The 26,530-nt window shown below is 36.7% G+C and overlaps 1 protein-coding gene across 1 annotated transcript in view; it reads right to left on the reverse strand.

Annotated features, from left to right (window-relative positions):
• The window catches only part of LOC145681779 (glycine receptor subunit alphaZ1-like), an 85,554-nt gene extending 61,288 nt beyond the window's left edge, over nt 1-24,266 (reverse strand). The window contains exons 1-2 of the mRNA XM_081753390.1: nt 24,232-24,266; nt 22,870-22,958 (exon numbers count right to left, since the gene is read on the reverse strand). Coding sequence (XP_081609516.1) covers nt 22,870-22,958; nt 24,232-24,266 — 124 coding nt within the window. The remainder of the gene's footprint in view (nt 1-22,869; nt 22,959-24,231) is intronic.
• Nucleotides 24,267-26,530: the final 2,264 nt, after the last annotated feature.

Genomic DNA, 26,530 nt, shown 5'->3' on the forward strand with positions numbered 1-26,530 from the left:
TGATATATTCATACAGGAGTAACCAGGATATTCGCGAACACTGAGGTAATGCCGGACACCCAAATTTACGCCCACAGAAGCTTGTTAGAAAACAGACGATTTTGCTTCACACTAGCGAAGAGACGTGGAAAAGTGTAGCAAAAATTTGGTGCCAGTCAGTTGAATGGATTGCCAGGAAGAAGACGTTTTGTTGTTTTTGTCGATTCACTTATAACGTTGATTCAACAATGTGAGCAAGGTATGTTGGTTCTTATCTTATCCACATTGATACATTTAAGGATATATATTCCCCTATATTTGAGCATTAGTTCTTTGTAATCTTACTAGCCTCTATGCAGTCAACAATTAGTTTCAACTATAACAATAAAATGGCGTCTCATGGGGAAATGCCAGACAGAATGTTTGCCATTATCCTGGAGTTTCAGGATTTGCCCCATGGCGTGGAATAAACTATAAATTTTTAAAATAATTTTTTTTATTGAAAAGTAAGTAATAAGTTAATGAAATTGGTTTCGAAAATAGATCATGCCTTGCCAATAAGCGTTATTAGCTTTATTAATTAGAATAGTTTGCTATAGTTATTATTTGCTATTTATTAGTTATGTCTGTAATTATGATTCTTATTAAAGATTTAAATATTAAATTACGGTATATTTTAATGTATTTTTAATGCATTTCGCTTGTTTTGTAGAGGAACGTTTAAAGTAAACAGTATGTTCGGTATTACCCCGAACACTAGGGCAATCCCGAAAATATGTACATTTTTAAAACATCTCACTGATTTGTTGAAAAATGCTACTTTTAATTTTTCTCTTCACTTTAGTAAACAAGAAAAGCTCCAAGCTTTCTATACACAAGAAATCTTAATATTATCTCTAAAAGCGAAACAGTTATTTATAATCAAAGCGTAAGTGTTCGTGAATACCCTGGTCTTCCCTTGTTAAAAGATAATCGAAAAGTGGAAGAAGAGCTCCCTAGATAATATTATTTTACATGAGATACCGTATTACTTGACCAGCGAACGAGTGCGGGCGGCCAGTTTTGGAACTAAAACGCAAGCAGCAGGGTCATTCCACGTCAGTTCATCCAGCGAAAAACCGAAATGTCAGCCACCGACTCAGATTTTAATGATATTTGGTACACCTGGTCTACAACCACCAAAACTAACTTGTGCAAAATTTCAGAGTTCTCGCTCAACCCGTTCCCATGTTACGGTCCATCAAAATTTGGACATGGTAGGCAAAAATTTCTACTCGCGACAGCCGGAAATGGTGCATCGAGGTTTAAAATTTCCCTCATAACATGCTGCTATGAATCCTTTCAGACAACAAACCTATCCATTCTGATGCAGAATTGTCTGTAGATTTCAAATCTGTGGTCAGATTTGACATAACATCAACCTAAAGTGCACTTTTGTACAAAAAACTAGTAAAAGGTATACTTGAAAAACAAGACTCAACTAGAAGTACAAAAATGGCTCTATTTCAAAAAGTACCAAATTCACAGAAATAATCCCTAGATATTCTGAAAGAGGATGAAATTTCCTATACAATGAAGTGAAAATCATGTTGGGTATTTGAGCATGTGATGTACTACATTTAAAAATGTCAACATGAATGAAAAGAATTGTTGAAATTTTCCTCCTGCCTCTTTTAGTTGACATGGCTGTTACTATGTGGCAGCAATTAGAAGTACCCTGGGTGAACAAAGAGTGCGGAACAACAAAGGAGAAAATTTGAAAAGCAAAAGTTTCATAGTTTGTGACACATTTTGAATTACATAATAGCATCATTGGCTGCATAATTTGCAATATTGCGATTTGTAGTTACTAACGTTTATAAATTAATTAACTAATGTATACAGTAATTAATTAATTATTTATTTTCTGATTTCATTTTTAGGATTAAAATGGAAGGTGAAGGTTCATCTGAAGTTACTGAGACTGATCTACCTCCTTGCAGCATAGGTTGTGCACATCCAGACTCAAAATGCCACCAGACTACATATGGTTCTACAAAGGAAATTCTGCCAGTTAATAATGAAACTTTCGCAGAGAGTGAAATTGAACTTATTTTGTGGAGGTCTAAATTACAAGGTACCAATGAGAACCTGGCTATTTGTTTTCATCATAAACAGTGGTATTTGCATCACTATGGACTAGCTCACCAGAAATGTTGTGATCCTTTTACAAGACACAAGAAAATAGTGCGACGTGATTTGCGAACAGTGACGCTGGAACTTGCTAAAACCGTCAGGAAACATCTGGACATTATCGTTATCCCAGGCCAGAAAATGTGCTCCAACTGCCGCAAAAGAGTGGAAAAGGAAATCACTACTGTCAAACAAGGGAAATAGTCTTCAGACACGCTAGAGTCAGCATCTCCACACAAAAGTTCAGACAGCGAATTCAAATTTGATCCGGATACAAGAGAAGCTGCAGTGGAAGAAGAAAAAGCAAAAATTGATGCAAGTTTAACACATTTAGGTCTTTCACCTTTAAAACTACATGCTGTTCCTGCACATCAGCGTGTAGCAGTTGGGCGTAAAAAAATCAAAGTGATGCACGAAGCAGCGAAGTTAACAATGAAACGCAGTTTACAGCTTGACACAGAACACTTGTTATCTGACACCAGTGATTCGGACTTAAGAACCAGTGCAAAAGAAAAAGCAGAAGACCTGGATCGCTTAGTTCTGTTAATGAAGCAGAAGATAGCAATAGCAAATAGACGTGAAAAACTTCAAATTCTCACTATTGCTCCAGAGTCATGGTCCCGCAAAAAAGTGTCTGATGTTTTTAATGTTAGTGAATACATGGTTACGCAGGCTAGGGCATTAAATAAAAGCAAGGGTATATGCTCCTTACCAGAACACAGATTAGGGAAAAGACTACCTGAAGAAACTGTAACTTTAGTTCAAAATTTCTATCAAGATGACGAATTTAGTCGGATACTTCCTGGAAGAAAAGATTTTGTGTTAAAAGAAATCTCCACATGCAAAAACGACTAATATTGTGCAATCTAAGTGAGCTTTACGTTGCTTTTAAAGAAAAACATCCTGATATTAAAATTGGGTTTTCCAAATTCTGCTTATTAAGGCCTAAATGGTGTGTTGTTGCAGGTTCAACAGGTACACACAGTGTCTGTGTGTGTACTACTCATCAAAATGTAGATTTATTATTGCATGCCATTAGTTTAAAAAAGGAAGATCTTGATCATGCAATTTCACTGATGGTGTGTGACAAAACTAATAGAAATTGTATGTTAGGAGTGTGTGTGAAATGTCCCCAGGATAGCAGTAAAATAACAGAATTTCTCCAAAATAAAATCGAGGACTACTGGGATGACGAGCAGGTAAGCTTTACAGAGTGGGTCAATATCGATCGTAGTCAGTTAGTAGAAAGAACACTACCAATTCCAGAATTCATTGATCATTTTGTTCAGAAGCTCCAAGGATTAATACCTCATTCTTTCATTGCTAAGACGCAGGCAACTTACCTAAAGGAACGTAAACAAAATCTCTCTCATGATGAAGCCATTATATTGATGGACTTTGCAAAATGAGATACAGACCTACCATTGGAGTCATGTGTCAAGTTCCTTACACCCTGTTGTACTTTATTTTATTGAAACTAACTGTTTAACTGAGAAATCTCTATGTTTTTTATCTGATGTCTTACATCATGACGTGCCTTTTGTGTATAAAGTCCAATCTGAAACCATGTCGTTCTTAAATATCCACATATTAAAAGGGTCGAATATGTAACAGATGGGTGTGCTGCACAATATAAGAACTGTAAGAGCTTTTTAAGTCTGTGCCATCATCTCCAAGACTTTGGCATATCTGCTTGTTGGTCTTTCTTTGCCACCAGCCATGGCAAGTCACCTTGCGATGGGATTGGTGGCAGTGTGAAACGATGTGTTACAAAGGCAAATCTGCAGAGGCCATTTCAAAACCAGATAACAAATCCAAAACAAATGTATGACTTTTGCAAGCGTCAGTTATCGAAAATTACATTTTTTTATCTACCTGAAGCTGAGATTAACAATATAAGAAGTGTGTTAGCAAATCGTTTCCAGATTGCTCAGACTGTAGCAGGCACAAGAGGTTTTCATAAGTTTGTACCACTGTCAAATACAGTTAAAACAGCAAGACGATTGAGTACAGATGAAACACCAGATTTAGAATTTAACTTTGCACCAGGATATGATCAGTTGGAAAAGTTGGCTTGCCAGGACATCAAAGTTAATTGCTGTGTAGCATGCATCTATGATAATAAGTGGTATATCGGATTAGTAGTAGAAGTAGATGCTGACAATGCGGATATAAATATAAAATTCATGCACCCAGCTGGACCTACAGCATCCTTTTATTGGCCTAGCAGAGCTGGCACATGTTGGGTCCCAGTACAGCACATTTTATCTGTTATTAAGACTCCATTTACTCGTAATGGTAGGCAATACCAATTGAGTAATAAATGTAAATTATTAATTGAACAGAAATGGAAAACTGTTGCCAAAAAATGAAATGTATAGGCCTATGTAAGTGTGTTTGAGGGCTAGAAAATATTACAATTATCTGCACATTGTATAAAACTGCATTTTTATTTCTTCTTTGGCAATAAGTTAAATACCCAAAACGATTTTCACTTCATTTTATAGGAAATTTCATCCTCTTTCAGAATATCTAGGGATTATTTCTGTGAATTTGGTACTTTTTGAAATAGAGCCATTTTTGTACTTCTAGTTGAGGCTTGTTTTTCAAGCATACTTTTTACTAGTTTTGTGTACATAAGTGCACTTTAGGTTGATGTTATGTCAAATCTGACCACAGATTTGAAATCTACGGACAATTCTGCATCAGAATGGATAGGTTTGTTGTCTGAAAGGATTCATATCAGCATGTTATGAGGGAAATTTTAAACCTCGATGCACCATTTCCGGCTGTCGCGAGTAGAAATTTTTGCCTACCATGTCCAAATTTTGATGGACCATAACATGGGAATGGGTTGAGCGAGAACTTTCAAATTTTGCACAAGTTAGTTTTGGTGGTTGTAGACCAAGTGTACCAAATATCATCAAATTCCGAGTCGGTGGGTGACATGGCCTGGATGAACTGACGTGGAATGACCCAGCAGTGTTTCTAACCGGATTACTTGTAATCAATCTATCACAGTTCCTTTTGTTCTGTTCGTAATAAACCACTTCACGTATATGCTCAAGTCAGGGGCAACTCCAGAGGGGCGATCGGGGCGATTGCCACCCCATAATATATTTTTTTATTTTAAAAATAAAACCTAAGAATTTTCACCTTTGTATTATAAATGTAAAATAAAACTCAAAATAGGTAGGCCTTACTTATTTTGTTTTACGTTGCAGAAGTCAAAGCAATAAATTGCAAGAAATTAGTTACATTGGCGTTCTTGCTCAAAAAAATGTCCACCTTCGAAATCACAGGTGGCCATTTCTGTTCTAGAAATTGCAGACAATAGCTACTTCTCCTTTTCTAAAGTTGTTTTATTTTTTCTTTTCTTTTTTCTTTTTTTCTTTTTCTTTCTTTTTCTTTTTCTTTTTTTTTTGCAAAACACTCTTACCTTGATTTGACTTCGAAGGACAGACCCCCGAAACATTCAGCCTGTATCCGTCCCTGGCTCAAGTTAAGACAAACAGTTTCAAAAGTTATTGAAGTTATTTGTAGAACATCTTAAGTAAGAAGCAAAAGTCAAGAACAACAACAATACACCGTCCATATTAACGTGCGACTAAACTAGCGAGCAGCGCTTTACAGGCTGCTCCTGTTTTATAATGACATCGAATAAAACGTAATCAATTTATATACAATCTGCTTAATAGATGGTAGAAGCTCACTGAATTGTCAATTGTGTTGGGTTGTTCTTAAATTGGTAATTTCCATTCATATATCACTATTCACAGTACATCTGCATTACTGCAGGAATGGTTCACTACAACCACATAATTTACGGCGTTCTATATTAAGCAGAAAGAGATTAGGCTTTGCATAACATCCAAACTACAACTTTTAGAAACCGTTGGATAAACTGCAGAGTGAAACTCTTCGCTCCCCTGTCCCGCCGCGCTTGCCAAGAAACTGATGTAAACACAACAGCAGCGCCATCCTCCCTAAACCGCACTGTTATCCTGGTCAGGTAATACCGTTATCAGGACTTACTTATCTGCTTTCGATTTCAAGTTTTTTAAAAAAAAAAAAAAGAAAATCGGCATTTATTTTCGCGTTTCTAAATGGCTGCACTAGGTGACTTTTGATAACGGTACCTCATGCAAGATAATATTGTCTAGGTCGCTCGTGTTCCACATTTCGGTTATCTTTTATCTATTTGAAGATATCACGTAATTACTATAGAATTAGCGGTATTTTAATTTCGCAGTGACTAGAACTCTTAATAAAAATGTCGAAGGAAACGGGTAAATCTTGAGAAAACATACAGGCATGGTGTTGTCCATCATAAATTCAGATTATTAGCGATTGACCAAGAGATCCTTGAGATGAATTTTCTACTATTTTCAGGGAAACATGGACAGTTAAAAATGGTCATGTTCTTCAGACGGACTCAAACCAGTGGCTTATGAAGAATTTTGCTAACGGGGTTAAAGCACGCAATTTCATTTTCTTTTAAGACAAAAGTGATTTTTTATACATTTATCGTAACACATTAAAATATTTACTTTTCCATATCTTGTTCAAATTGAGTTTAACCTCGATAACCCCTTGCATACTCCACTCCCAACCCTCCTACTTTCATTGGTTTACACCAGGGCTGACCAAACATTTTGATTTAGTGTTCTATCTTAGAGTATGGACATCTTTGGCAACCTACCACAGCTCCTTGGCGATCTACCTATGTGCAATTGCCACTATGATTTATTTGTTTTAATTCAGTTTGAGAAGAGAAGTCATACTTAAACTTCTTTTGCAAGTTTTTCAAATTTTCTTACTTGGTCAGTACTGTAAAGCATTGCACAAAGAACGCAACAAAGGAAATATGATGTTCACATACTTCATGGAAATGCTATGTTTTCGTCCTTTCATTCGAGATAATTATACCCTAATTGAAACTCACTTTAAAAAAAAAATGGAGCAAAAAAACCTTTACAGATGTAAGCTTTTCTAAGAAGATTCTCGTTTCATCCGATACCCTGCGGAGATCATTAGGCCAGCCTTGAGTTATACACCACACCACAAGGACACTATGAACCACTCGGCTACCCACATTTTTCATTAGAAAACAAAGAAATTACGTTTGGAAAATCTGCAGGAGTTGCTTAATAAAATACATTGAGTTTTGCAGATTTTTAAAACATTGTACGGTATTTAACTAGTAATTTCCTAAAACTATAATATTAAGTTTTTATGGATGTTTCAAAATTCGAAAAAAACTCAAAATTCATTTGGATAAGTTGTTCTATAACTCAAACTTACCTTCTGACATCAAAGAAATCAGAGAGAAAATATGCAATTTTCTTTAAAATTTAGTGACCCACTGGGGATCCACTGGATCCAAACTTCCCCCAAAATTCCTAAGTCAACATACATTTGTATACTTTGTCAATAAAACTATACTTATTTGTCAGGGAAATGATTGGTGTAGCATAAAAAATTATTTTATACTTCGTCTGTACTCTATCTCTCATTTTTTCTGAAAATATAGGTGTAAGTATTTTACAATTACTTATCATCTTTTCGGGTGCAGAATAAATTAAATGAATTGAAATCTTTTAAGTTTTACGTCCCACGATTATGCTGGCCAGGCTAAAAGAGACGGTGATGATGAGAAATGGTGGAATGAAGAAAGTGGGAGGAAACAGTAAAGTCCTGAGAAAACCCATTCACGCGGTGTTTGTCAACCATAAAGCTCAGTTGGCGCGAGCTGGGATCGAACGGCGGACCCGATGCAACAGAGTCGGGTGCAGAATAATAGCCGTTCAACACTACATAAATGTATTGACTCGTAGTATTGGTCCTAATCCCAAAAGCTTGGTCCCCTCCATGCAAAAATTTCTATGTGCGTGCCTTCCCACAGTGTGTATGGCCTTTAGGCTAAAGATGACGGATGTTTAAGAAAAGTACATGAAATTGGAAGGAACGAGATAGCCTCGAGCAAATTCAAGATACGATGTTGCCTATCGCTAACTCATCTGCTCTGGAATCGAACCTGGAATCTCTCACACAAGAAATGAGCTCTGTATCAATACGTTAACGCGCCCTGCTCCATTGTCAGCATCAAGGGCATGTAGCATCAATTTGTTTACAGTGGACCATTCCTAGCTTTTCATCTGAGACCTGTATATCCATCGGGAATCAAACCCGGAACTATTCGTACATGAAACATACGTTCTAATTATCTATTCCAGTATGACCTTCTAATGACAGTAGTTATAATTTATGATAATCAATTTAATGATTATGACTATATGTAAATAGGATGTAACCTTACACTTCGAACAAACCTCAAACATTTTAAAAGAAAAATCTACAACTTTTAATTGTCATTGAATCGTAAATAAATAAATAAATAAATAAAATTAGATCTTTACAAATAGAAATGCAAATTTCTTTGAAAGCTCTATTAAGACAAATTGTCGTGCTTTATTTATCTATTTTTTTATTTATACTAAAATTAGTAATCGATGCATGAGTTACAATACAAATCAATACAGAGCGTGGAGATTATGGAAACAAATGAAGTATTTCACGGAAACTGTACGTGAAATCCCACCTACACACAAATGTGCTGAATATAGTAATGCAATCCACCTAATGAATATGAATATGAATTGAATAAAATGTGTGGATGCTGACACTCTTTATGAATGCTTTCGGTACACAATTGTTTGTTATAGGATATGAGAATGTAGTCTAAGTCAATAAAATATGTTTTTTACGTAACAACTAGTATCGTATATTGGATTTTGTAACATATTCTGGGTAAGAACTTTTGTCTAACAGAAAACAACACAGTTCACAGTACCAATGTTCGCATTCAGGACATTGATTACAAAATTCAAACCAAAATAAAATCGTTTGTGTTTCTACTTCTTTTTTGTATGCGTCGTGTGGTAGCTGAATATTTTTCATTTCTTTCTGTCCTCTGCTCCTTTCATCTCTCTGTATTTTCCTTCGTTTCTCCGGTCTTCTTCATCTTTCTCATTTTCCTTCTATTATTCTGAAAATAAATCTGTGTCAATATGTTCTCAACCAATTTACTTTCCTCTTTATATTGTACGTATTGTTTTTTTTCTTCTTCCCCTATTCTCTAGGGTCATCTCCATAGCCACACTTTGAATCTCTTCTGTACAACTGTTATTTCATGTCACTAGACTTCCGATGTATTTGAATGTCATGACTTACTTTACCCCTTCCCTTCCCTTCCTTTTTTTTTTTTTTTTTTACAGATATGTAGATACTAATTAATTTAATGTAAAGAACTGGAAAACTCATGGTTATTGGCGTCTACTACACATAGCTGAGTTTAGTTACGGTTGATTTCAATCAGTTCCCATACGCTCCCAGAAAAGTAAACCCTGATTGTTTTTACCTTGCTACATCACAGTTTTAGAAATAGTTACGAATCTAAATCGAAAAGAAAGAAAGTGTTATTTCCTAGCATCGATCAGTGTGCAGGATAAGCATAGATCAGGAAGATAAAAAGTAGTAATAACTAACTAACTAACTAACTAACTCTATGGCCTATGGAACTCGGAGGTTCAGTGCCGCGTTCACAAAAGCTCTCCACTGACTTCTATCCTTAGCTAATTCCATCCAGTTTCTACTTTGTATTCCTATCTCTGTGAGATCCATCTTAATATTATCCTCCCATCTGCGCCTATGTCTTCCTAATGGTCGTTTTCCTATGGGTCTACCAGTCAAGACTTTGAAAGCGTTTCTACTTTCTTCCATTCTAGCTACATGACCTGCCCACCTAAGCCTCCTAGACTTGACAACCCTAACAATGTTGGGTAAACCGTATAAACTATGTAGTTCCTCGTTATGAAGCTTCCGCCATTCCCCATTCTCGTTCCTCTTGGGTCCGAATATTCTTCTCAGGATCTTGTTCTCAAATACTTTCAGTCTATGTTCTTCCCTCAGAGTAAGCGACCATGTTTCGCAACCATACAGAACAACAGGCATGATTATCGTTTTATATATTTTAAGCTTCAAATTCCTCGACAGAATTCGCGACGACAAGAGATTTTGAACCGAATAGTAACACGAATTCCCTGCTTTTAGTCGACATTTAATTTCTTCGTGAATATAATTTTCGTCTGTTAATATTGATCCTAAATATTTGAAAGTATCCACTTTATCAAAAGTATTATTTAATATTTTAACGCCTCCACAATTTGCCGTATTACGGTCCCGACACACTTCCATGTATTTAGTTTTCTCTGCATTTACTTCTAAACCCATGTCCCTGCAAGCGTTTAATAAGATCTCTGCATTTATTTCTACTGTTCTCCTATCATCCCCTATTAAATTTACATCATCAGCATATGCCATAACCTGGTGAATGCCATTCAACTCTAGGCCCTGGTTGCTATTTTTGATTTTCCTTATGGCGTATTCCAGCACAAAGTTAAATAATAATGGCGACAACGCATCTCCTTGTTTCAGGCCATTTTCGACGTGGAAGCTCGTGGACAAAAATTTTCCTACTCGGACTTTACTTTGGGATTCATTTAAACATATCTTAATTAATCTAATTAGCTTTCTCGGTATTCCAAGTTCTGTAAGAACGTTGTATAATGTTTCTCTCCTAACCGAGTCGTAAGCCTTTCTAAAATCAATAAATAGTTGATGTACCGGGGTATTGTATTCCCACTTCTTTTCGAGTATTTGGCGAATGGTAAATATTTGGTTGATAGTTGATCGATTCCGTCTAAATCCGCACTGATAATCTCCAATAATTTCATCTGCGTATGGGGTCAATCTTGCTAACAGAATATTTGAAAGGATTTTATAGGATGTTGACAGAAGAGAAATGTCTCGATAATTATTACAGTCAGTTTTGTCGCCTTTCTTGTGAATTGGAACAATGATTGACTCTTTCCACTCTTGTGGCAATTCTTCCTTGTTCCAGATAAGGAGAATGAGTTTGTGTATCTTGTTCCACAATTTTTCGCCTCCAGCTAAAATTAACTCAGCCGGAATTTCATCTACACCCGGAGATTTGTGTTTCTTTAATTTCTTTATAGCGGCTTCCACTTCTATTCGATTGGGTTCTGGAATATAGGGTTCTGCGGTGTTTATCTCCTTATCTCCACGCACATTAGTTTTTGGCTGCGTGTTCAGCAAATCTTCAAAGAAATCTTTCCATCTATTTAAGAGGCTATCCGTATCGGTGAGAACTGTTCCGTCAGATTTCTTTAAAATATAAGCACGAGGTTGATAGCCTTTCTTAAATTCGCTGATCCCCTTATACATGTCCCGAATATTTTTATTTTTACTATTATCTTCAAGTTCCTTAATTTTAGCTTTCAAAAAATTCCGTTTCTTTGTTCTAAAAGTTTTGGAAGTTTCCCGCCTGATATCTGCGAAATTTTGTGTAGTTATTTCATTTGGATTTTGTAGCCACCGTAATTTTGCCTGTTTTCTCTTCTCTGCTAGTTTAATGCATTCTTGGTCGAACCATAGTTTGTTCCTACGTATTTCCGCGTGTCCCAATTTTTCTATTGCTGAACTTTTAAGAACTGAAATTGTAGTATAGTAATTTCATGTCGTACGATTTCGTCTAATGCTCATTTCACCTTATTACCTCATACAGCTATGACAGACAAAAGATAAGACTTGTATGTGTCATTTTCGGCGAAGTAAGGATCCTTGTTTTTCCTAATCCTCGTTACGACTAGAATGGCGGGCAATAAAAATTAGCGGGGTCTGCCGTGAATTAGTGGTAGATTTTTTATTTTTTTTATCCATGAGGTCCCTGGTTTGATTCCTGCTGGCTCCTAGTATGGCAGACAAACATCATGTATGGGAATTTCCTTGGAGTTCCTCCGTTTGTTCTCACTTTCCTGATTTCGCTATTTCCTTCCTTTCCATCATCACTGTCTCCCTGAACTTCAGAGCATAATTGTGGCACGTTACACTATAATTAGAAGATAAAATTAGAAATTTACTGTGCAACGGTAAAATAGAAAAAAATAAACAACTTAGAAAAACAACTAACTTTAAAAACAAAAACTTTTTAAGAGAAAAACAACCGACTTAAAAAACACACAAAAAGGAAAAAAATAAAAACTTACATATTTGTGACACTAGTGTAATACCGGTTTTACACAAGGAGAGAATACTTTTTATTTTGGGCACTAAGGGGTGTATTTTGATTTAAACAACATTGGAAGTTTTACTGTTCGTATCAGCGACCCTGAAAACTATGGATTCGGCACTAATATCGGTCAATCTCGATCAATTTTATATATCTCCTTTCTCACTCTCCCCCAAGTTGTGGACTGAATTTGGATTTAAACGGCATCAGAAGTGTCACTGTTCAACTCAGTGACCACGAAAACTATGGCTTCGACATTAATATTGGTCATTTTCGATCATTTTCAAATGTCACCCCCTCACCACTATCCTTAGTTGCGCCGTCACCGTGAAATAATAAAAACATTCCAAGTTCCGAATCTCATCTATGTTGAAAATTTAATCGAGATTGATCAAGTGCTTCACGTTATTATCGGGGTCGGTCTGGAGTTATTGTCACAAAGGTAGTAACTTTTATTTGTACGTATTTTTACCAAGGTGAAATGATGAAACGCATGCCAGGTCGGAACCTTATCTGTGTGGCAAATTTGATAGAGATTTGGTTCAGGAGCTACGCTCTTCCGTCAAGGTAAAATGAAAAAAAAAAAAAAAATGTCAGGCCTCATCTATGTTGAAAATTTGATCGAGATCGGTCGGGTGGTTCAAGCGGTGCGAAGTCTCAAATATAGTAACTTTTATATATATATATATATATATATATATATATATATATATATATATATATATATATATATATATATATATATATATATATATATATATATATATATATATATGTATATATATATATATATATATATATATATATATATATAGGATGTTTAATAAGTAATGGTCATAAATTAAACCGTAGATAGTACACGCCAAAACTAACAAAAAGTCTTAGTAAACATGTGTCCGCAAACGCTTCGTAACGGAGATAGGGGCTGTCGAAACTGTGAGAAAATGAGGTTTAGAGACGAATATCTCAAAAAGTATGAATTGGACAGAGGGCGGTCCAATGAATGACCATCGAAGTCAGACCTGCGCTATGCAGAAATGCATGGTTGCTAACTCTGCAATGCGCGCGCATGAGATTCCCCAAAGAAACGGAGGGATTCCCGGAAAATTGTCCAAGGAAAGGGAGCTCGAGATGAACATCGAGGGCGAGTCTATCCACCAGTAATTCATAAGTCGTGGTACCAGGTCGAAAGCTCGAAAAGATACAAAATGGCGGACAATGTTTACGTGCCATGTGTGGTTGCATAACAAGCAGGAAATGAGAAAGGCAATCCAAGTGTGGTGATATACGTTGTAAATGGCTCCAGAAAGAATTCCGACAACTAATGCATACGTACAAGTGTGGCAGCACTTAGGTAAATCAAACGGTATGCAAGGCACTGGTGAAGCATTATGTGTTAAGCACTTAATGTAACAAATATCCGCAAATTGGATTGCAATGAGAAAAGCATGACAACATTAGAGTATGTGGGAGGCGAATCTGAAACATTCCGCATGTTGAACGCGTAAGTGTATTACAAGAAGCAAAAAATGATGGACATGTGCTTCTCCATATCAACAAACAGAAATCGTCATGTTGGTAATGTGTACAGTATTAATCATAAGGTAAACAGTAAATACCCAGACGTGTAACCACAGAAGAGATGTATAAGAAATTAACTTACTTCTATCGTTAAAGTAAATGTTGGAAGTGTCGTCCATTCATGCGAATGCATGCTCGTACCCGTTTTCGCAAAGATCCACGTACTCGTGATAACATGTCGGCATCCTGTTGAATATGTCCGCAACATTGTTCCACCCTTTCTCGAAGCTCTTCTAATGTTGCAACAAGGGTAGAATAAACGTGCGATTTCACATGGCCCCAGAGAAAGAAATCTAAAGGATTTAACTCCGGGGAGCGCGGTGGCCAAGCAATAGGACCCCCACGTCCTATCCACTTTCGTCCGAATTCGGCATGTAAATGTTCTCTGACACGGTTAAAGAAATGTTCTGGCGCTCCATCATGCATAAACCACAGTCGCTGACGCCTATCGAGAGGTATATTTTCGAGTAGAAGCGACAAATCGTGTTGGAGAAATCCCAAATATGAGATCCCAGTTAATGCATTAGGAAGAAAGAATGAACCTACGAGCTGATCACCTAAGAGTCCTACCCACACATTTAAGGAAAACCCTTGCTGATGTCCTACCTCCACTATTGCATGTGGATTCGCAGGGGTCCATACATGAGAATTGTGAAAATTTGCAATGTCATCCCTGGTGAATTGTGCTTCATCAGTAAATAGGACTTCATCAGTGAAATGAGGATTGCAAGTAATTTGTCTGCGAAGCCACTGACAAAACTGCATTCTCGCCGGAAAGTATGTGGGGGTCAGAGGTTGGACACGTTGCAGATGGTATGGGTACAAGTGCTGTTCATGGAGGATGTGCCATACGAGCGCATTGAATACGCGTTTGGCAAGTCCCACACGTCTTGTGCTCGTTCCTGGGTTTTTGTCCACTGCCTGTAGCACGCGTTCTTCTAACGCGTTCTACCAGTGTTTCTTTCGGCCATTCCGTTCATTTTCGTGCATCGTTTGTTTTACCTTGGTATTGGTACAGTAAAGGACTACTCTGTACATGTGCATTCGTCTTAGAAATGTGCTCTGAAGTAGTTCACAACATGCATCACCACCTTTATTCGATTGCCTCTCTCATTTCCTGCTGGTTATCTAACCGCATTTTCTGCAATGCAACCACACACGCCACGTAAACATTGTCCGCCATTTTGTGTCTTTTCGAGTTTTCGACCTGGTACCACGACTTAGAATTACTGGTGGATAGACTCGCCCTCGATGTTCATCTCGAGCCCCCTTTTCCTTGGACAATTTCCCGGGAATCCTTCCGTTTCTTTGGGGAATCCCATGCCCGCGCATTGCAGAGTTAGCAACCATGCATTTCTGCATAGCGCAGGTCTGACTTCGATAGTCATTCATTGGACCGCCCTCTGTCCGATTCATACTTTTTGAGATATTCGTCTCCAAACCTCATTTTCCCCCACTTTCAACAGCCCCTATCTCCGTTACGAAGCGTTTGCGGACACATGTTTAGTAAGACTTTTTTGTTAGTTTTGGCGTGTACTATCTACGGTTTAATTTATGACCATTACTTATTAAACACCCTGTATATATATATATATATATATATATATATATATATATATATATATATATATATATATATATATATATATATATATATATATATATGTCACCACGGCATGGCGCGTCCTCAGGTTGCGGATCGAGGAGAAGGCCTCTAGATATAGAGGTTAGCTGCGAATATACTGAATAAGCAGTCGCGGACAGACGACTAGGAGTGGTCCTCCAGCTTGGGGGTTTGGGTAAGGCTAACACCCTCATCCTGTAAAAAAAAGTACTTGTTTCAGAAACATTCACAAAAGCCTCGGACAAGGACTGATAACTTGGCACGACATCAGCAAAAGAAAATGGACATGAGATTTGGAACATGGAATATTAGAAGTCTTTATAGGGCAGGCGCGTTAAAATCTGTAACGAGTGAGTTAGAGAAATACAGGATGGACTTAGTAGGAGTTCAGGAAGTTAGGTGGGAAGGAAATGGATCTGAGAATTCCGGAAATTTTACGTTTTTTTACGGGGAAGGAAATAAAAATCACCAGTTAGGAACAGGGTTTTTCGTTCACAAACGAATATTACCAGCAATTAAACGGGTTGAATTTGTTACTGACAGACTTTCTTTTATTACTCTTAAGGGACGGTGGTGTGATATTATTGTTTTAAATGTACATGCTCCAACTGAAGACAAGGGTGACGATATAAAAGATAGTTTTTACGAAGAAGTGGAACGGATATTTGACCAACTCCCGCGATACCATATGAAGATTCTATTAGGGGATTTCAATGCGAAGGTAGGACGAGAGGATATTTTCAAACCGATTATAGGGAACGAAAGTTTGCATAAGGAAAGTAATGACAACGGTGTTAGACTCGTGAACTTTGCAAAATCCAAAAACCTAATCGTGAAGAGTACAAAATTCCCACATCGCGACGTTCATAAATACACTTGGACATCACCAGACGGAAAAACACATAATCAAATTGATCACGTTTTAGTAGATAGAAGAAGACAATCTAGCATAATTGACGTCCGGTCGTTTAGAGGGGCTGATTGTGACACTGATCACTACCTGGTAGTAGCGATAATACGGGAGAGATTATCGTTGAATAAAGGTAATATTCAATGTCCGAAAACGGAGAGATTTAATTTAAAGAGATTAGAAGAGAGCCAGGTAAGAGAGGAATACCAGATTGAAGTTTCGAATAGATTCGCGGTTTTAGAAGACTCGGAGTGCACTAGTGTTGAGGATACTTGGATTGAAATTAGAGATAGCATTAAAAGTTCAGCAATAGAAAAATTGGGACACGCGGAAATACGTAGGAACAAACCATGGTTCGACCAAGAATGCATTAAACTAGCAGAGAAGAGAAAACAGGCAAAATTACGGTGGCTACAAAATCCGAATGAAACAACTACACAAAATTTCGCAGATATCAGGCGGGAAACTTCCAAAACTTTTAGAACAATGAAACGGGATTTTTTGAAAGCTAAAATTAAGGAACTTGAAGATAATAGTAAAAATAAAAATATTCGGGACATGTATAAGGGGATCAGCGAATTTAAGAAAGGCTATCAACCTCGTGCTTATATATTAAAGAAATCTGACGGAACAGTTCTCACCGATACGGATAGCCTCTTAAATAGATGGAAATATTTCTTTGACGATTTGCTGAACACGCAGCCAAAAACTAATGTGCGTGGAGAAAAGGAGATACACACCGCAGAACCGTATATTCCAGAACCCAATCGAATAGAAGTGGAAGCCGCTATAAAGAAATTGAAGAAACACAAATCTCCGGGTGTAGATGAAATTCCGGCTGAGTTAATTTTAGCTGGAGGCGAAAAATTGTGGAACAAGATACACAAACTCATTCTCCTTATCTGGAACAAGGAAGAATTGCCACAAGAGTGGAAAGAATCAATCATTGTTCCAATTCACAAGAAAGGCGACAAACCTGACTGTAATAATTATCGAGGCATTTCTCTTCTGTCAACATCCTATAAAATCCTTTCAAATATTCTGTTAGCAAGATTGACCCCATACGCAGATGAAATTATTGGAGATTATCAGTGTGGATTTAGACGAAATCGATCAACTATCGACCAAATATTTACCATTCGCCAAATACTCGAAAGAAAGTGGGAATACAATACCCCGGTACATCAACTATTTATTGATTTTAGAAAGGCTTACGACTCGGTTAGGAGAGAAACATTATACAACGTTCTTACAGAACTTGGAATACCGAGAAAGCTAATTAGATTAATTAAGATATGTTTAAGTGAATCCCAAAGTAAAGTCCGGGTAGGAAAATTTTTGTCCACGAGCTTCCACGTCGAAAATGGCCTGAAACAAGGAGATGCGTTGTCGCCATTATTATTTAACTTTGTGCTGGAATACGCCATAAGGAAAATCAAAGATAGCAACCAGGGCCTAGAATTGAACGGCATTCACCAGGTTATGGCATATGCTGATGATGTAAATTTAATAGGGGATGATAGGAGAACAGTAGAAATAAATGCAGAGATCTTATTAAACGCTTGCAGGGACATGGGTTTAGAAGTAAATGCAGAGAAAACTAAATACATGGAAGTGCGTCGGGACCGTAATACGGCAAATTGTGGAGGCGTTAAAATATTAAATAATGCTTTTGATAAAGTGGATACTTTCAAATATTTAGGATCAATATTAACAGACGAAAATTATATTCACGAAGAAATTAAATGTCGACTAAAAGCAGGGAATTCGTGTTACTATTCGGTTCAAAATCTCTTGTCGTCGCGAATTCTGTCGAGGAATTTGAAGCTTAAAATATATAAAACGATAATCATGCCTGTTGTTCTGTATGGTTGCGAAACATGGTCGCTTACTCTGAGGGAAGAACATAGACTGAAAGTATTTGAGAACAGGATCCTGAGAAGAATATTCGGACCCAAGAGGAACGAGAATGGGGAATGGCGGAAGCTTCATAACGAGGAACTACATAGTTTATACGGTTTACCCAACATTGTTAGGGTTGTCAAGTCTAGGAGGCTTAGGTGGGCAGGTCATGTAGCTAGAATGGAAGAAAGTAGAAACGCTTTCAAAGTCTTGACTGGTAGACCCATAGGAAAACGTCCATTAGGAAGACCTAGGCGCAGATGGGAGGACAATATTAAGATGGATCTCGCAGAGATTGGAATACAAAGTAGAAACTGGATGCAATTAGCTAAGGATAGAAGTCAGTGGAGAGGTTTTGTGAACGCGGCACTGAACCTCCGGGTTCCATAGGCCATAGAGTGAGTGAGTGATATATATATATATATATATATATATATATATATATATATATATATATATATATATATATATATATATATACTAGCATCAATTACCATTTTCACAGGGTTAAATTAAGATAAAATATTAATATGTTCCGTTTTTATAATTCACTTTTTGCCATTACTGAAGCGCTCTAAGATATCGGATAATTTGAATTATTTCTATATTTCTGTCCCCTCTCATGATGCGTGGCTGAATTTAGATTTAAACACCATCGGAAATGTTACTGTTCATTATAAAGATCACGTAAACTATGAATTTGGCACTAATGTCGGTCTTTAGGATGATTTTAAATATTTTCCTCCCTCCTCTCCTCTATGTTCCGGGGGAAGACTTCGGAAGTGCCATTGTTCATCTCAGCGACACTGATACTGTGAATTCGACATTCATATTGGTAATTTTCATCATTTCTCCTTCGCCCTCTTCCAAGTTGTATGGCTGAATTTGGTCGTAAACGGAATCGGAAGTATTACTGTTCAAGTCATCGACTCCGAAAACTATGGTTTCGATACTAATATCGGTCATTTTAAATAATTTTTATACATATTTCCTCTTCCTCCTCTCCCAGATGTGGGGATTTAAACAGCATCGGAAGTGTCACTGTACATCTCAGCGACCCCGAAAACTATAGATTCTACAGTAATATCGGTCATTTTTGATCATTTATAAATGTCTGTTCTCCTACTCTCCTAAGTTGCATCGTCAAAGTAGAATAGTAAAAGTCATCCCATGCTCAAACCTCATCTATGTTGAAAATTTGATCGACATAGGTTAAGTGGTTCAAGAGTTATTAAGTTCTACTTATTTTATTTATATCTCCCCCTTCCATCCCCCTCTCTAGGTTCTAATCTCAAGGTTAAATTATAAAAAGAAGAACGCTTTTCGGTCTCGAACCTCATCTATGTTGAAAATTTAATTGAGATCGGTCGGATTGTTCAAGAGTTATTAAGTCACAAACCTTATTAGTTTTATTTATATCATTTTTTGTATATCTCCCCGTCCTCCTCCTCCCTACGTTGCTCTGTAAAAGTGAAATGATAGAAAAACATTCCAGACATAAATCTCATCTATGTTAAAAATTTGACCACGATTGGTCGCTTGGTTCATACCTCTTCTCCTTCCCCTCCCCTAAGTTGTACTGTAAAAGTGAAATGATAAAAAGCATTCAAGGCCAGAACGTCATCTATGTTGAAAATTTGATCGTGATTGGTCGAGTGGTTCAAGAAATCAGGAGTTACAAACATAGTCACTTTCAATTTTATAATATAGATACACATTAATATGTCTGGCTTATCACGACTTTGGAGTCTTCTTATAGGCAAAACTAATATCTTATTGTCTACTTAATGCTCGTTTTTGAAAAGATTTAATTTCTACTTTTTAACATCATTTCAGAGTCAGCAATTTTTCTTCTAAGTTTTTTTAAATCTCCATTTTTCCTTTACTCAGTAGTTTACCTAAAGTAAAGGTAGGCACTTACTCCATATAAAATGGGACTCTCTACGATATGAATGATGTATGATAATTGAAGACCTGAATTGCAGAACATTTCAAGTCCACCGGAGTACTTTTGTGATTTTAGAAGAAAGACAAGAAGATTATACTTGGCATGCTATTCTGTTTAGCTGAACTTTTTTTGTATTTTTTTAAAAGCAAGGTTTTGATTTCGATTTATGTATTATGCAAGTGAATAGCCCTTAAAACATAGATGCTAACACTGAAAACAAAAAACGAAAAATACCAAGAAAAAGAACGCACTTGGGTCGTTATGCAATTCAGATCTACAATTGATATCTCTTTTTTATTATTATAAAAGCCTTCCTTGAGAATAGCTCTTTATATTACTGTTAACCACAACAAAATATCACGTAATCTAAAATGTGGTTAATCTTTCGACGTTAACGACGTTAATATCCCAAATCGCAAGGTATATCTGTCGCAGAGGGTCTGGCGTAACGTTATTTTAGAATTGATAGTTGATGTGTAAAAAGTGTTGGAATTCTTAGAATCCAAGGTTCGCGCCGTGAAGAGATGAGTGTACTTTCCACAAAATTATGCTCCATTTTACAATTTTATTTCCATAAATGTGCAAATTCTCTTAAGAACTAATCTTCAACTTATCGCTTCTATGACGTAATGTACTACTTCCATACAGATATAAATTCACATGGGCTCGCTTACTCATAAGCTACTGAAAGAAATGAGTGATCTGCAAATAAGTGAACAATTTCTTTACCTTCTCAGTATCTACATGTAAATATTCATATATATTTGTATATCTTTGATGTGTGTTGTGTCTATTATGGCTATTTTATATGTTTATTTTTCTTCCTGTTTTACTAATATTTGTATGTACATTTTCTGTTTGAAGTGCCTAAATATTCGCAGTTAACTAATAACGAAAATATAGGGAGTCATGATGGCCCATTGGTAGAGCGCTTACATCTGGATTCAAGTGTCAGAGGTTTGATCCTAGTTCACGAAGGTTCGGTTCATGGCGGAAGACATTGGGAGAGAGAGGGGGGAGATAGAAAGAGAGGGGGAGATAAATTCAAATGTGAGGCAATAGAAGTATAAATTCACATATGCCAGGTTAGAATTGGTGCCGTATTCTAAAGAAATTTTTGATTTTGTGAAGCACAAGAATCAAACTTTCTCCGTTGAATAATATGTTGTATATGTTCCAGAAATGAAATTTTTACTTCCCATGATTATTCCTTATATGATAAAGAGACAGGATATTTAACAAAAGTCAATGATTGTGAAATTAGATTTTTGTACTTTTCCACCAGAAGTAGAACCCAGTGCCACATGCACCAAAAATACATGTGCTGGCCACTAAACAAGCGAGTAAAGCTTGTAGAAGATCGAGGACAACGTTCAAGTAGGATTTTCCGTAGAGTAAAATGTTAGATTTAGAAACACAAGGAAAGTGGATAATATTTTGGAAAAATTTGCTCAAAACCGGTATGTAAAAAGTCATGACATCGCCAATGAACTAAACATCCATCACTATAGATATACCACATTGACTTGACACCTAGTCTTTCTTTCGAAGCGCTGCTATCGGCTGAAGGAATTCGACTTCATTTCGCTAAGACTCTCTCGCTAAGCAACAGCTGAACCCTTATTGGCTTAACGCGTGAGTGTGTCGAGGGTGTGAGCTTTAGTTCACATTTTTGCCATGGCTCAAGATATTTTGGCAGCACTTTAGTATTAAAATCATTTGGAGAAATCCGGCCTAAACGTGTTCTTGCCCCTTGGTTTTATGCAACCCGCCTTGCTGTGTTGAATTTCTGGTTGCACAATATTTTAGGAATTTTTGGGTTGCACGTGTATTATTTGATTTTTAAGAAAAAAAGTTATTTTTTCAAACATTTGGAAATTGTTTATTCGATTAGTGAAAACCGCATCGAAAATGGCAAACAGTTCTTGAGATATTCACAAACATACATACATACATACATACAGATCAAACTGAAAACCTCCTTTATTTATTTATTTATTTATTTGAAGTCAGTTAATTAAAGTGGAGCGAAATTACAAAATAAATCCCTTTCAAAGTTAGTAATTGATAAATTGTAATGTATGTTAATATCATATTTATACGTCAATATGTTTGATTTTGATAGCTTAACCCTTTATTGCCTAAATGAAACGAAAATGCGTAAGGATAGTTTTTTAAAAATAGTTTCTTCAGAAAGAAACGTTCAGTTATTTCCCGCAAAAACCAACTGGAATTTTTATCAAAAGTTACAACAGAAAATTCGAAGTTTAATATTGAGAGCTCTTATATTCAGGAAAGAATAGCTTCTTCCTGATTGACTGGTAACCTAATCAAAATCTCTTCCCATAAAATGTAATTTAGAAGAAAATTATAATTTCTTTCTATTTCGGAGATGTATTTTTTCCTTTCGGAGATGTTTGTTCGCTATCTTATGCGAACTGAAGATCTAATAAAATAAGCATCCTTTTTTTTAAATCTAAAATGGTGAAAACAAATCTTACTATTTTTCATAACTGGTTAGGAGAAACTATGTTTAGGCAAAACGACGTAAAGTCAATTACTTTTTCTACTTAACTTAGCTGCAGTATAAAACTTCTACTTACCATTTTCTGTTACTGGCGGCACTTGTTTATCATAATCATCTGGAAGAGAGAATTCCAACGATGTCACTGCCAATATGCAAATCCACAACCTGCAAAATAATAGAAAATAGATCTGGTAGAGAATAGATATGCAAGCTTTGCACTGAACCGATGTGCATTTTCTACACCAAAGCTTTTATGAATCAAACGGACTTTGTTTCACTTACCTATAGTATCTAAACTTTAAAGAAAGGAAGAAAGAGAATCTCAAGAGTATGGAGAGATATACACTGGTAACAAATGATTTAAAAACATAGCTATAAACACGCAGAATGTGTCTGTAAATGGGATGCTGATCTTGTGCTCACTTTGGCTTATCACAGTATCTGCTGAAGGCATACCACTAGTACTTTGAAGACTATCGGCGAACACGGTGAGTGCAGATGCGTATGCATGACATTTTGCGTATGTGCGATGTCAGAACAACAACGACGGACATCTATTTTGCAATTATGTGAGTCAGTGTGGCGATATAGTAAGAATGTCAGAGACACGATATGCGTTTAACCATTTGAGTTGATCGTGACATAACATTATCTGTGATCCATTAGTAGTATATACACGATACAAGGAAGAAGGTACTTACAGCAAGTGTGTCATTACCAAATTACAGGGGAGGCCCTGGACAGTAAGATCTTCAGAACACTTTGAATATTTGCACGTCCATCACCTACTTAATCAGACCCACCACTGGAGTTACGTCTCCGTTTCTTTTGCACGTTTATCTATGATGCTTTCCTATCTTTGAAAATGTTTCCCCTGGTGTCTGAAGAGACGACACTGGTGACGGCGGTATTTAGAGATGAGAACCATTGCCGTTTCGTGTACAGCGACAAACGAGTTCGAGACTGCAGGTGTCAATTAAGTGGAAATCCAGCGTGTCTTGGCAGATGTATAAGTAAGTAGGAACCCAAAGTTGTGTTTGCAGATATGCAGGTAAGTAAGAATGAACGTGTATTTGCGGATGTACAAGTAAGTGGAAACACAGTGTGTGTGTGTGTGTGTGTGTGTGTGTGTGTGTGTGTGTGCAAGTGTTAAGAACTGGGAATCCAACGTGTATTTGCAAACGTACAACTAAATGGGAGTCCAACGTGAGTTTGCAGATGCACAAGTAAGTGGGAATACAGTGTGTGTTTCCAGAACTCATAGGCAATTTCGCTAAGCTAATAAGGCGGTAATGTCTTGATTACTTTCCCAAAACTACATAAATCGAACTTTAATGTTATTTTTAAGCTTTTTAATTGCAATAATATTCATAAGAATATCTTCGTCAAGAAACAAGGAGATACTACTCACTACTCACTACTTTCTTTCACTACTTACATCAGAGGAGAAGACATAAACAGGACAAGAGTCATTTTCATTTCATTTGTTTAATGTTTCAGCAATGCTAGTTAGGACAGTAACACAGATCTTAAATTCAAAGATTATGCATGAACTGTATTGCGTGAATTACTATATCAATATTCATTCGAACCATAAATAAGATTACATATGTAAATGTCAATGTAAAGGAATGTAATTCTGAAAATAACATTTTTGAATACTGCAATAAGGATATGATACAAGAAAGGGGGCAAAAGGATTGTCACGACTGAAAACCGGGCCCAAATGCAAACTGATGGACACCAAATAAAATAGGGGCTATCCTGATGCAAATGGGAAGTATAATAATCCTTGATATTGATATTCCTAAGGAAAAGTAATAACATTCTGTGTTTTTTGTTTTATTCGAATATTACTTGATTTGATAATGTATTGTTTGGTAGCATTACAACAAAAAATCGATAGTGTATAGCGCTCCAATATTTCATTTTTCAAACCATTTTATTAAAGTGTAAATTCTTCATTAGATAATTAATTCGTAATATACGCACATTCCTTTAAGACTTTGATGTAGAAGTCAGTGTCATTTACTAATGTTTCAAACAATTCAAGTTCTCTCCAGACAACAGAATACAAGAATCAGTACAAGTGAGTATGCTTCTATGAGGAACTTTCTACTGACAAACAGCCACACCAGACCGTGTAAACGCACATCTAACTTACAGTTACCGTTATAATTCTATGCTTTTGACACCATATTGAGTAATTACAGAGTATCCGACGAGCCCTCTTAGTCCTAGCTTTGTGTATGAGAGAGAGCATTTATTTTTACGAGTGTTGCAATGTTGTAGTTAATACCTCAGTGAAGAGGAGAGAGAATCATGGATCATGTGTGGATACAACAGAGCAGATCCGTAGCCTGTTTTGCTCTGCAGATAGGCGTTTCCTTAATAAACCATGTCCAGGACGCTAGATTGGCGTGATTCACCATCGTCTCCATCCTCATTGAAATAACCCCAACATAGCCCCCATGAGCCCCCACTAGACAACTCATTGAACCAAATAATTCTCAGTATAAGACATGACGAATTGCGCGAAAGTGTGAAGAAAGTCTTTTGATTGAGAAAGTGTGAAGATAGTCCCTCAGATGCTCCGCAACATATAAGGAGGATATGAAATTACATTCGTTTGTGTGTACAGTGCGCTGGAGCACACACAAATCCACTGGATACATAATTCATATGTGTAAGAACTCACCTATAGTATGTTCTAAATAAATAAATGAAAATTTCACTAACACTGCTCTCTGTGATACTCAAACGAGATCATCTCGGGTACCTTGTAATTGGAGAGGACTGAACTGCTTCAGCAAGTGTTTCGAAGAGTAGTAGTTCGTAAGGAAGCATAAGGCAAATAATAAGCATAAAACAATGTGTGTAAAACACATAGGAGCATGGCAAGGGCAGTTAAACTCAATTCATCGAATTTACTTTCGTTCAACTATTCTTGGAAATATTTGCACACTTCCTTTATCAGAAGGAAACAATGTAATTATATGACAGAAAGTGTTAACCAGTCTCAGAAAGTTTAACATCCAGCTGTATTATTGATTTAACCATTACCATCGAATATGATAACTTTGATGTCGAAAAATCGGCTTAAATCGGACTTGACATTATGTTTTGCGCATTGTACAGCCACTTGTCTCAGGGACTGAGACCTCGGTACAAAGCAAACTGGAGCCAGGCTAAAGAGACACGTTAAAACTATAGATTGAACAAAAAGCAGTGACCAAGTGCTGGCGTGATGTGAATGTTCCTGGATATCTAATTATCAGCAGTGTAGCGTAAGGATACGCCTGTATGCCCGGCATCCCCTGTTAATAAGAAAAAGTACGTATTTCATTATATTTATAAATTGCTTGCTTATAATTACCACAATTATTTCCACTGCAATCTTCTGGATGCGCTCTCTCGCTTTACTTTGGCAAGCGGAACCTACGCATGTGCATCACTCAAATGCACATTTTCTGTCTTTCCTCTTGTTGTATGCTATGTTCCTTGGGCATCCAGGCCTACTGCAAGCATCGGGGTTTTCGTCTGCTTTCTGTCGAATGCGTATGCCCAACTACTTCTTTTCCTACTCCCCGTCATCCCTTGCAACCCAACATTTGCTTTAGATATAAGCTGGCGTATGTTCAAGTACTGCCAACTCTATATATTTTGAACTAAGCTATGGTTTCTGTATAGAACGTACGAGCGCAGTCAAGGAAATAGAACAAAACATAAATAGTTAG

Source organism: Thermobia domestica, chromosome 3, assembly GCF_964235325.1.
Source record: "Thermobia domestica chromosome 3, izTheDome1.hap1.1, whole genome shotgun sequence".
NCBI classification, from domain to species: domain Eukaryota; kingdom Metazoa; phylum Arthropoda; class Insecta; order Zygentoma; family Lepismatidae; genus Thermobia; species Thermobia domestica.